The 13,369-nt window shown below is 39.2% G+C and overlaps 1 protein-coding gene across 4 annotated transcripts in view; it reads left to right on the forward strand.

Moving 5' to 3' along the window:
• Positions 1-13,369, forward strand: part of MCC (MCC regulator of WNT signaling pathway) — a 207,293-nt gene that overhangs the window by 132,319 nt on the left and 61,605 nt on the right. For all 4 annotated transcript variants that reach the window (XM_054186293.1, XM_054186292.1, XM_054186294.1 and 1 more), the window contains 2 exons: positions 4,390-4,503; positions 11,326-11,468. In XM_054186293.1, coding sequence (XP_054042268.1) covers positions 4,390-4,503; positions 11,326-11,468 — 257 coding nt within the window. The remainder of the gene's footprint in view (positions 1-4,389; positions 4,504-11,325; positions 11,469-13,369) is intronic.

The following is a 13,369-nucleotide window of genomic DNA, read 5'->3' on the forward strand; positions in this document are numbered from 1 at the left end:
GAGGTTGCTTTTCCTAAGTTTGTGCTTTTTTTATTTTTTTTAATTATTCATCTTTCAAAACTTAGCTGTAAAGTGGTTTGCATTTTAGAGATAGAATGCTATGCACAGTTTTTTTTATTATTAAAATGTATAATAATAAATAATAATTGTTATTATATATTTAATATATATAAATCTGGCAGGATGGTGTTGGGTATAAAATGTGGTCTATATATGTTCCAGTAAACAACCTTCTGTTGTCCTTTCATAGAAATTGTAGCTTCTTAGTTAAGATAGGTGGTGTATTTTTTTATTAATACTGTGTGTCTGATTTTCTGAAATAATTCTTATTTACTTGGATGATGGTAGAGAAGCATGTTGGTTGGCTTCTCTGATCCCATTTCAGTCATTGTTCTTGCATGTGTTGACCTTGTCTGTCCTGTTGGACAGTTTGGGTGCATCAGCATCACATAGTGGGTTTTTACCTGCTGGAATTCAGTTCTAGCTATTGGATCAATATAAAGTTTATGAACAATATAGACTTTGTCAATGAACTCTTTTCTCTGTATGAAGTAGTTCTTTGTGGGAGCTGTTGCTTGAAGGTTCAGACCAATATGTTGTACAAAGAGGAATCTTTCTGGCGTCAGTGTTAATTTTTACGAGCTACTAAGGTTTTGATCTGTTTCATGATCTTGTGTCATTAAGAGGCAGCCCACCTTGAACTATAAATGTCTGGTATGAATGTTAGTGATAGTAACTCTGCCTTGTCTGTCGCTGTTTGCTTGAGGGGAGAAAAAAAAAAAGCAGTATGCCATATGGCTACCTCCATTCTCCTCTCTCTTTCTCAATTATCATATCCCATAGTGATTCAGCGCTGCAGAGTTACAGTCGTGACTGACCCACTGCCTTCCAGTTGAGATTTTAAATGGAATCTTTCCAACGTCAATCGTTTGGATTATTAAATTTGAATTCTAAATGTGAGCTTCCCCACCCCCCGAATGACTTTTTTTGTTGACTGTAGCTCTTTGCTCAGATGTTTCCTTGTTTGTGTTACAGGAACACCCAAAGTTCCCTGTTCCAGTTCCCACCCTGCTGTGTGCTATACAAACACACTGGGAAGCATGGTCTGTGACAATGCTCATGCTTTAAGGGAGGATGCAGCAATACTTTTTAACAGCTTTTTTAAGGAATTGGGGAGGAGAGCTTGGCTCTGACAAGAATACAGAGCTACGCTAGCAGTGTTAACCTTATACTGTGTTGCAGTAGTAGCTGGAGGCACTACTTGCATATCATAGAATAATGGAATGGTTTGGGTTGGAAGGAACCTTAAAGATCATCTAGTTCCAACTCCCCTGCCCTGGGCAGGGACACCTCCCACTAGACCAGGCTGCTCAAAGCCCCATCCAGCCTGGCCTTGAACACTTCCAGGGATGGGGCATCCACAGCTTCCCTGGGCAACCTGTTCCAGTGTCTCACCACCCTCACAGTAAAGAATTTCTTCCTCATATCCAATCTGAATTTCCCCTCTTTCAGTTTAAAACCGTTACCCCTCATCCTATCGTCACACTCCCTGATAGAGTCCCTCCCTATCCTTCCTGTAGCCCCCTTCAGGTACTGGAAGGCTGCTATAAGGTCTCCCCAGAGCCTTCTCTTCTCCAGGCTGAACAACCCCAACTCTCAGCCTGTCCTCATAGCAGAGGTGCTGCAGCTCTCTGAGGATCTTTGTGACCCTCCGCTGGACCCTTTCCAACAGGTCCATGTCCTTCTTGTGTTGAGGACTCCAGAGCTGGATGCAGTACTCCAGGCGGGGTCTCACCAGGGCAGAGTAGACTTACTGCTGTGTGCACTGGGCACATACATGAAACCGCAGAGTCCCCCAGGCATCCCTTCCTGGTGTATGATACCTTCCCATTGACTAGCCTGCACTTTCAGTAATTTCCTTTTTTCGTTATTATTTTATTAGTACTTGGGAACTGGACTGGTCCAATTTATTAAAGAAAAGGATAATTTTGGATAGTAAAAGATGTAAGAACCTTTCCTTGTAATTAGTAAGGAAATCCTTTGGTTACTTGGAGAGGAGAGACCCTGTGTTGAATGGGGAGCCTGATGTAACTGATGTGTTGGATACCCTTGTATGGGCAGGAGTCACCAGGCCAGGCAGCAGCGTCGATACAAAACCAGACGCAATTAATGCTGTTTTTTACCCAGTTTGGGGTGTGGTAGGGGATGTGAAGAAGAGCTGAGCTGTCTGCAGTGTGGGAAGAGGACAAAGACAAAGCCATAGGAAGTCTGCCTCATTGGTTCCACTGTTCAGAGAACAAGTAGTTTTTCGCTGAGATTTTTAAATTAACGGTGTCCTTTTATATTACAGCACCATGTGTGTGGACATTATTGGTGTGGTATTTAATTAAAACCGCAGCTGATGATCATTTAATTATAGTGTACGAAAGGGAATGATACTTACTGGACTATGTAGCATTGTTTTATTCAATTTAGAGAATTGTAGACATTCTTTCATTTATTATTTGAAAGCTGTGGTGAAGTATGCAAGATCTGATGAAAAAAATGGTGAGCTTCATTGCAGAATTTCTCCTCTGTTAAGGAAAGAAAATGAAACAGTGGCTTATAAATTCACTAGCTTTCCTGAAATTTGGAAGTCAATTATGAACAGATTGGTACAATTAGGCTGGTTCTTGTTTCTCCACACTGTAAAACCAGTGCGTACCTCCCTGTGGCAGAAAGGAAGGCCTTCTGCTGAAGGCCAAGAATACTTAAAGATATTCAGGGAGTTTCTGTGTCTATTAATAGATTTCAGCATACTTACTTGAAAGAAGCTATGTAGTATATGCCTGTAGCAGGCCTGAACTACTGTTTTTTAACTTGAAAAATGAGGCTGCCTAGAGAATCTTAAACCTACTGCAACGTAGAATTGTGTATGTGTATATTTGTACTGAAGTTAATAACTGTACATGCATAAGGCATTTTTGTAGCTGACATAATAAAAATGCTTTTGACTGAACTCACAAATGAGGATGTCTAGAGCTTCTAGCATAAATAATTACGCTGCACTTAAAACTGCAGAAGTCACATCTAAAAATCTTTATAAAAAAGTTACATTTTCTGTCTTGAAGCCAGAGGTGGCCTTTTCTATAACAATGGGAATACTGTATGTGAAGGAGCTGTTGCCAAACGATCCAGTCTCTGTGCTGACACACATCTATTTTCACATGTCAATATCTGAAAACACCTATGGTTTTGCTGGCTTCCCGTATTGTAAAAGCAAAACTGATATCAAAATAGGACTCATTAGCAGATTGACTGGAGATGGAACAAGAAAAATAACATAAAAGTGACCCGCCGGATGAAATGTCAGAGTGAAGGACTGAACCTGTCTGGAGGACTAGAAACAGGGTTTATGTTTCAGACTGTCCTGGCAGCGGAGCGGTGTGTGCCACGTCACTGGGTCCAGTGTGAAAGGTCACTTTTGTTTTCTCACCCAATATAACTTGGAGTTGTTTCTTTAATACTACAAAGAAAGACTTTGGTATTAGTGACTAGTTTTCCTCCCGGACTTTTCGGTCGCAGTTGTTAATACTGAGTGGTGAATTCCAAATGATGCCGTCGGTGTAATGTTGAATGGGGTATTTAAGGACAGGAAGAGAGTGTGAATGAGTTACAGGTGTAGGATTCTTTTAAGAATTGTCTTTGATTTCTAAGTTACGTAGCTAACATAATTTAGATTATGTTAGTTATCCTAGCATATTGTGTATTTCCAAATGTAGAACATGTCTTTCATCAAAAGGATCTGCTGCAGAAAGAAAAATAGTTCAGGTTCTTCATGTGTGGTTTCAGTAGATTAGAATCATTGAAACTCGCTGACGTGGGACCGAGGAGAAAAACAGCTATAGAGCAGTAGCTCAAAGTGGAGTAAGCTTTAGTTGCAAAATAAACCCAAATCCTAGGGATGGAGTTACTCCCTTCACTAAACTCATAACCTCTGTATGTCTGGAGGCGTCAAAACGTGATATACATTCTTTTATAGTACAAATCTGAGTCAAACATTTAATGTAAGGTTCTATAACACAAGACTCGAGCTACTTCCTATTAAGCTAACGTTAGAACTAATCTACACATTTCCAGCTGAATTATGCTTCGTTGTATTTATCCTCATAATGTGTTTTCTGAAGAAGGAATGTCTGTGCTGTCCGGAGAGGAGAATTCCATGTAAAAAGTATTTATAGCTGCGTGTGGATTTCTTTCAGACTTTTGTTACATTAAAGTTCCTATTAACTACTGCAGAAATCCACAGATATTGTAGCTGCTGTATAATACCATTTCTTCTTTCAAATGCTACTGCTACATGGCTTCAGAATTGGATAATTTGTTGGTTTTTTTTCTTTTGTCTTCTAGCTTCATTTAGCAGCCCTGGCTTCATTAAAGGGAGACATAGTGGAGCTTAATAAACGTCTACAACAAACAGAAAGGGAGCGTGACCTGTTGGAAAAGAAATTGGCAAAAGCACAGGTGAGCAATAGTTCAAGATTCTGAAGATGGTTGTTGATTTTGTGTTGTCCTTGCTCTTCAAAGAGGAATATGGTATGTGGGGAGAGGATAAAACATCTGAACAATGTCACAAGTGAAAAGAATTTTAAGACTGCAAGAAACACAGTTGCCGTGGGTCTTAAGTTGCATGTGCTGATGACATTCTTCTAAAAAATAGCAAGAAAGAATTATATTAGTTTTGTTTTGAAGCCAAAGTAAAAGTGACTGCTTTGAAATATTTTAGAATGTAAAAATTGCTACATACTCTCAGCGGATTAGGTAACTGATTGCAGACCTTCCACTCCTGGGTCAGATTCAAACACAGAACAAATTAACACTGATCAAAAGCTATTGCGAATTGGCAGTACTTTGGTGGTATGTGAGAAAGTATTTGTGATCTCAGCCTAGCTTCTAGTAAGCCAGTTTGTATGTATCTGTTGTGGAAAACACAGTCAGTGGAAAGCCAAGGGATTAAATAAGAATAAAGTCTGAACTCTAATGCTTTCACAGCTCTTAAAAAAAAAAAAAAAAATTAAAAAATTTTCAGATCAAGATAAATGTAGAGAGGCAAATGCAGACAGTGAGAACTGAACCATTATTCTTAAGATTCCTCTCTTCTATAAATAAAACCTTTGTTTTGAGATACTGTCATTCTGGCAAACACCTTTTATAAGTACTTTACATTTCAAAACTCACTCAAAATTAATGCTCATTTATACTTGCATAGAGACCATCCAAGCATTTTGTCCTGTAAAATATAAAAGAGGCTGTGGAATCTCCAGCCTTGGAAGTAATCAAGGCACCTGGACCTGGTCTTGGGCAGCTTGCTCTAGGTGACCCTCCTTGAGTTGGGTAAGGGGTTGGATGAATGACCTCCAGAGGTCCCTGTCATCAACCTCAGCCATTCTGTGATTTTGCATGTTTAGAGTCTTCAGTGCATTTTGGTAGGGGCTTCTGTGTTACTTAAACTCAAGCCAAATGTGGAAACGTTTAAGCGGTCTGGATTTTCAGGCTGTTACTTCAGTCCTCTAACAGTATTTTGGCCCTTGTCTGCATTTCCTGGTATTTTTTCAGCTATCTTTAAGGCTTTTGGGGCTTGTAAGTGATACTGTTATTGCAGACCATCAATGCAACATCCAGAAATAAACACTTCAATGATTTTATTCCCCTCGATATGTGAGCCAGAGCCACACATTGTTTATCAGCTATAACCCTGAGAGCCTTTTCTAGTTTCTGCTGCACTCTGAGGTGAGAGTCCTCTCTCTGACATACAGTGTGATATGAGGCTGCATTTGACAATCGTTAGTCAGATGGATCTACTGTATCCAAACGTTCCACATCATTCTGCATGACTACACTGACTTTGTTGTTATTTATAACTCTGCAGGGTCTTGTGCTAACCACAGGTTTTTATCAGTGTTTTGGTTTTATTTACAGATCTTTATTTAAAAACACATATATCATCTCTCAGACAACGAAGACTGCCTAGTAGGTGCTCCCATACAGTAATGAATCCCCACTGATGGTGGCTGGGGTTAAGGACTTAATCCCAATTAACACGTGCTCTGTTAGCACAAGATTGTTTGGTGTTTTCTCTGATGGGTTACCCATTATGCATATGTATGTAGTGCTCAATTTGTAATACTGAGGGTTTGTACATGATCTTGGGCTGTGTGCTTGTGGACACTAGTGTAGTGACCACTGCTACCCAAACTGTGAATAACACAAAATCAGGATATCTGAAAGCTAGCTAGCTTTCAGATAAAAAAAAATACTTTTTAATGAACAATTTCTATAAAGTTTTAATGTTTTAGCTCTTTTCAATTTTTTTTAAAGCCCTCAAATGGATAGAATTTTTTGGGGTGTTTATTCAAAAAAATACAATCTTTCTTAAGGAATAAACCATTAAACAAGCACAATTTATGTATTTAATGTGTTGGCTGTGTTTATGTACTGAGACAGACTCTGGTGAAGCCACTTTGTGTTTTCTTCTTTTTCTAGCTGCATCACTTCCAAGTAGCTGCTCCATTTAACATAATTTTTTGAACTTTTCCTCCCACTCCAGAGATACTCATCCAAATTTGTATCGTCTATCATATCATATCATATCATTTTTTTCCTGTACAACCTCCGTCTAATGCATTTCTTTCTCACTAATGCAAATCAGAGGTTCAGAAGTCATAAATTAAATAAGAGGTGTTTGAGGTTCTGCATAACCATATTCAGATGCTGGTGGGTAAGTATTAAGTCTCTATTCTGCATCTGGACTATACTTACAAAGGCAGCACATGTTTTATTTCATCTGGAATGGTAAATGCTCTCTGGAACAAATAGCTCTTAAAACGTATTTTTGGTAATACCTTTCCCATCATTTCATGAGGCATGTGAGACCCTTTGGAAGAAAGGATGAGTGATTTGCAGAGTGGAGGAGATTCCAGTAATGGATGACAAATGGTGAAGAAAGATAGTTGGATAACCTGTGCTTAAAATTTTGTAAAAGGACGTAATTGGTTACTGGTTGTTGTATCATGCTCATTTCCAAAACTGCAGTCTGTGGAGACCGGCTATAGCATTTGCCTACACCCTTCTGTTATTTCAGTAAGACAGCAGATCTCCTTGTCTCTGTGTTTGTATCGGTGTACAATTTGGCAAGGGAGTGATCCCTTGAATGAAATTTGCTGTAAAGTACTGGTCAACCACAACTAATGTCTCCTTCCAAAAATCTTTCTGTGGTTACGAGAAGAAAAGTAGTGCTTTCTACTAGCTCTGTCTGGCACGGTATCCTGGCTTTGGTAATGATAAATGGTGGATGTCTGAAGGGAAAGCATAAGGAACGCATATAAAGAGTTGTCCTCCTTCACACCCCCCCACCTTTCTGCCAACATCTGTGAGCAGGTGGCTGCATCACATTTAATAGTCCTCCATGGTCCTATCCTCCATGGATTTATCTAATCTTCTTTCTAATCCATCTACATTCTTGGCATTTCCTACATCCTGTGACATTGAGTTCTGCAGTTTTATGGTAGAACATGGGATTTAGTACATGCTGAACGTTTCAGCAAATACAACAAGAATAGACAATTCACTTACTACATCTTTCTTCTCATTTCATCTCCTTTCACAAGGTAGTCCTGCTCTCTCATTCTTTGTGCTTAGTCCTTGTAATTTTGTAATTAACAGCTGTAGAGACAGGGTAACAAAGTCTGTGCTGCATCATTCTGGATCCTCTGTCACATGGCAATAAGTCCCAAAACTGCACTAATAATTCTTTACTATCCTTTTGATTATTGAGAATATACGGGGGACAGCAGATTTTCAGTGTAAGAATAAAACCAATACTCTGTAGGCATGTAAGAACATGAGAAGTTCACAGGAAGGCTTCAGTTTCTCATTTAACAAAGTAACTTGAAGTAGAAATGCATGGTGTGCAGGTGAAGGTTGAAATTACTCATTGTGTTGTGTGATGTCTTATTAGCCCTGTGTACTTGTATTATTCTTCCATATCAAGTATACACAGAATATACTACCAGACAACTAGTTCTGACCATGCATGTTTTTGTGATAGGGGATCTGGCACAGTGGACTTGTGTTTATACTTAAAATTAGGTGAATGGATTGCCACTTTAAAATCTGCCAGTCCTCTTAGATTAAAATGTTGTATTAGTTGAGCGAAGATTTTTAGCTCCTGTGAGCCTGTTAAACAGGTTTGTGTTGAGGCTAGTTCAGGCGATGACTTGTATTCTTGGTGAACAATGCCATAGCAGTGTTTGTCTCTGCAGGGCCCCAGGCACTGGGGAATCACTTAGGAGCACTGCTGATGGTGGTTCTTTTGTTATCCTCTGACTAAACACTGCAAATTTAACATAAAAGTTTGCACCGGTAGTGTTTCTTGTGCTAGGAATTTGTGTACAGTAACAGGCAGTAGAATCGTGTGTTCAGACAATATCCTTGGGTTAAAATATTTTCACTTATCATCATCCTCTCTCATAGTCATCTCGCTCTTGTGGTGGTTTCCCAGCATCAGGAGGTCAGACAGAGGTGTTTCCAGGCATTGTTAATTTATACTGTAATTGAAGTAACCTTTTTGGTCTGTACCAAAAACCAACCAAGGGTCACATAAACTGTGAACTGTGATGGAAACTTCTCTCCTGACCTTAACAGTTGCTCATCTTTTGCAGCCTCTCAGCGGATTATCCCCGTGTTTGCTTTCTCAGAGAATTAGAGCTCTTAATGGTTGTGATCAGAAAATAAGTAGGAGGCTCAAAGAGGGATGAGGAAAAGGGTGTAAGGTGTGTATCTTTAAAAGTTTGTGTGCTGGCATGGAAATAAGCTGCAAGAGCTGAATGTGTACTGCTTGGAAAGTGGCAGATCATTGTTCTGAGACTCAAGGGACACAGAAGCTAAAGAGGATGACAAACAGATTCAGTATCCCGGAAAAAAACTTTAGCAATGGGTACCAAAACATGCATGTTTCTTTTCCCTTTTAAGCTTTGAGATGAATATGCCGTAATAAGGAGCAACCCTGTATAACCAGAAGAATTTTCCGTTGCTGCGTTTTGGGATTTATACTGAACTATGTTTCCATTGTTTGGATGCTTTTGCCTTTTTGAGCTTAGACTTGTTATGTCTGACCTGACCAGAACTTACGAGACCTAACTCTGCACCCACCTCCAAGGCACAGCAGTCGTTCTTAACATCGTGTCCTGTCTTTCTGCCTTTTCCCATTACTTTTGCCCAAGATAATCCAAGAGCGCTTTTAAAAAATCAAGCGTGAAGCTGTTGTCTTACATTACCAGACTGCTGTGCTGGTTGTTCACAAAGTATGTCTGTCACTAAATGATGGTTATCCTGAAAAATGGTAACTGAGAAATGGATGTAGAAAACAGAAAGCAAATCTGGTAATGTGGCTGAGGTCCATTAGCAAGAGTCCATATATCTTCAGTCAAGATAAACAAATTCTACTTTTCAGTGCACAGCTTAGAAAGGCAAAAACTGTTGTGATAGGGGGTTTATTTATTGTCTGAAAATAATTATTACACAATCTAGCTGAAACATCCTTTTGGTTTTAAAGAAAAAAAAAACAAAACAGTGCACATAATTGATTGATCTGGATAATGCTTAGGCAGTGTTTGTGGGTATCAATGTTTCAGAGGAAATTTAGGATTAGAAAGGCAGAATAAGCAACTCTTTATTGCACTTAAATCTGTTCCAGAACTTCTGTTAAATATTTTCTCTGTGTTATTTCTTTGAAAGCCGTGGTAGTTCTTCACCCAGATGCGATGTTAAGATAGGGAAACATAAGAAATAAGATGTGGAATGATCCTGCAGTAGAGTCATTATGCGTATAACCATGTCAGTTCCTAACATGAAGTCTTAAAAGCCAGGTGAACATGATCAGTCTCCTAAAATGTGACCCTTTGCTCTCCTCTTCAGTGTGAAGATATGGTCTGTTTGTTTTAGTTTAGGTGAAAGTGCTTTTGACTCCAGCTGGAGTAAGAAGCTATTTTGTTGTAGTCTGCGGAAGGGTGCTCCAATGTCTGGGCTACCTTTCAACGTGCATATTCCTGGAACGTAAAAATATTGAAATAAATTTTATTTAATATTTAAAAAAATATGTTCCTGAAGCTCAATGTAAATTTTAGTTTTCAAGCAGACTTTTATGCGGATGATGTTCTCAAGCTGTAAATGTGAGTGGCCAAAAAAAACTGAGGGCAAACTATGAAAATTGTGGCATAGCTGCTAGTTGGGGTATAATTTTCATATTTATTATACAAAGGATTGAGGGAGTTACCTCTGTATAGACTGTTTACTTGATCTGAAAAAATAAGTTTTGATGCAGCATTGTTGGAGGACCTCATACATTACTATAAATTGTAGCTTTTAGAAATGCTACTAGGGTCTTGCATTGTAGGTCTTCAGTTAAAGAGTGTGGTTTTTATACTGTCAGTTGGCTTGTGAATTTTCTTTTATTGACAGCATAGTACATTCCATTCTGTGGTTGCAAAGAGACTTGACTGTTTCCTGCAGGGAGTCAGAAGCAAAAAGTTACAAGCCCTGCTCTTTTCAGACACTACCAAGCGTAACTTCAATCAGCATGCAGCGTTGGATTGTAATTGCAGTAGATTGTAATTGCTTGCTGTAATTGAAGTGGAGTGTTTGCTGGCATGAAGAGTAATCCAGAGACGCTGGATTTAAAATTATATTGGAAAGAAACAGGAGGATTTTGTGATACGTATGAAAAAACAAGCAGCCAGGTAGCCTTTTAATTGTTCAAATAATAAGCATTTTATTGTAGAGAATTAAAATAATAAAAAATATGCTGTGTTATCTTTAAAGGCTGATAAAAACAAATACTCATACTAGACAAGAAGTCATAACCTCAAAGTCTGGTTACTTTTCTTTATAATAGGGTGGTTTCTGCCTTAGGACTTGTTTTAATTCAGACCACGTTTGGAAGATCTTTGGAGATTCATGAAGTATCATGAATCTCACAGCTTCAAAGGTGTGGTATTTATAGCTATTTTGAGTTGCAAATGGCGTTTTTTGTTCAAGCAGGAAGGGCTACTTTCACCCTTTAGAAAAAAAAAATAGTATAAAGGGAACTGCACAGGCTTTCAGTTCCTAAAATCCTGTAATTACATATCTTTGCATACCTGTCAGTATTTTGCATATGTCTTTTCTCTTGCTAAGGCAGTGTTGGTTTGATGAGTAAGAAAACGAGTAATGGTGTGTGCTTTTGCCTTGAAACTGCTCTCTGTGCAGTTATTCATACGACCCTTTCTGTTCCTATTTTCTCTGCTTTAGTGTGAACAATCCCACCTAATGAGAGAGCATGAAGACGTGCAGGAGCGAACAACGCTACGCTATGAGGAACGAATTACAGAGCTGCACAGTATCATTGCTGAATTAAATAAGAAAATCGATCGACTACAGGGAACAACAATAAGGTACAGCAGCTTCCTGGAAATTCTGGGCCAATGTAAGAATGGTGCAAAACATGGTGTGAATTATACTCTAAATATGATTTGATGATGACTTTAAGGTAGTTAGGCTTATTAGGACTGGTACTGAGTAGCTGCCCGTAATTAAAGTACGTGTTCTGCAGAGTATCATCCTGAAGCTCAAAAGTGCTACATTCTCTATGGCAAAATCACACTTTGCAAAGACTAATGAGCCCTGCAAAGAACTGCACTGTACCATCTAAATATTCCTTTAGTGTTGTTACAACTGCTCACTTAACCTGTCATGAAAATATTGATATGCACAAATAAGAGAAAGTATCATCACGCGTATATACCACTATAAAAGCAGTGATCATATCACATTATGTTAATGTTATTTAAGAAAATAAATACTGCCAACTCTGAGATGATCATAACTATCGATGATCATGGTGAGATTTTTCAGGTAAGTATTTTCTAAACTGTTAGTCCTTCTTTGAAAAAAATCCCTGTGGCTCCCTTGTTCGTTCATGCTCGATACCTCTGCAGACAGACTTCCCGTTAGTCTTGTTTCAAGTCACCTTTCCTTTCAGCATGATACTGGCTGTCCATCCCACCCTCCTCTGTGGTAAAGCTCTACCAATTGAAAAGACCGGTTGAAAAGCAAAATCTGAGAAGCATGAGAGCTGCATTGATTTTTTTTTTTTTTTTTTTTTTTTTCTTGAGTGGCAGAAGAACTCTATGACATTCAAGAAAAATATTACATAGAATCCATAAAAGTTGTTTGTTTGGAGTCCTTGTGGCAAGCTTTTGGTGTTCATTTACAAAATACTGGAATCGGGTGGATAGTGTGAATGTTTAGCCATGCCCATAAACGGGTCAGCTGTGGCACGCACAGGAAAGTGAGGCATAAGAACTGAGCTTGATGAAGTGCCTGCTGCTTCTTGGGAAGAGTGCAGTTCTGCTGCCCCTTTTAGGGGCGTGCAGGCTTTTGAAGGCATCAGAACAACGCTGCTGCAACAGACGCCACACCACTGTCATGCCCTACCTGTTTGGTCTTACCATATAAGAGCTCGTCCTGCTCAGAGAGCTAGGATGCCTCCTCTGTTTTTACTTAGTAAGAACAAAAATGTTTATTAAGTTAGTGGATTTTTTATTTCCTCTAATGATTAGAATAGCTTGTTATCTTTATCAGGCTTATAATTTGGTGCCTGGGGAATAGAGGCGTAATATTTCTCCTAAAAATGTCAAGCAGAGGTAGAATTGGAGGGATTCCATAGGGTTTGTAAAGACAACTGAAAGAAGGAGAACTGATACTTCCTGCTAAATCTGCTCTGGGATCGGCTTGCGTCACTCCTGAGGAGCCGTTCATCGGGCAGAGCAAGGGCAGTGTACTTGCTGTCCTTGCTGGGACAGGTGTGACTCACAGCGCTCCACGAGCCCCGGAGCTGGAGCAGAACAGTCCTGAGAAGGCAGGGTTCTGGGAGCACGGCCCTGCTAGAACTGCGGCGTTTACACATTCCTCTAAACCAGAACTCAGAAGGGATTTCAGTTTTGATTTGACTCTTGATTACCTGCAAGTAATACTGAGTGGAGGCTTTACTCTTCCTGTCACAACTGTCTTTCTGGAAACAGTTTTCTTGAGTTTCCATTAACTGCATAACACATAAATGTTTCCCCAGTGCTGACACAGAGATTGTTCAGTATGTTCGTGTGTCGTTTTTAGGCTGTAAAAATAAACTAACATGTAGCTTGACGTACTGCTGCTTTATGACATTCTTTGTCGTTCCCTCCAGAACCCAAAAATATTCTGGAAACAATTAGAAGAAACCAGAATTTCACGGAGAGTATTTGACTATCCTCCTTAAGCTGTGTTATCTTTAAATTTGTAGCTCTTTGTTTCAATG

The sequence above is a fragment of the Rissa tridactyla genome, chromosome Z, assembly GCF_028500815.1.
Source record: "Rissa tridactyla isolate bRisTri1 chromosome Z, bRisTri1.patW.cur.20221130, whole genome shotgun sequence".
Taxonomy (NCBI): domain Eukaryota; kingdom Metazoa; phylum Chordata; class Aves; order Charadriiformes; family Laridae; genus Rissa; species Rissa tridactyla.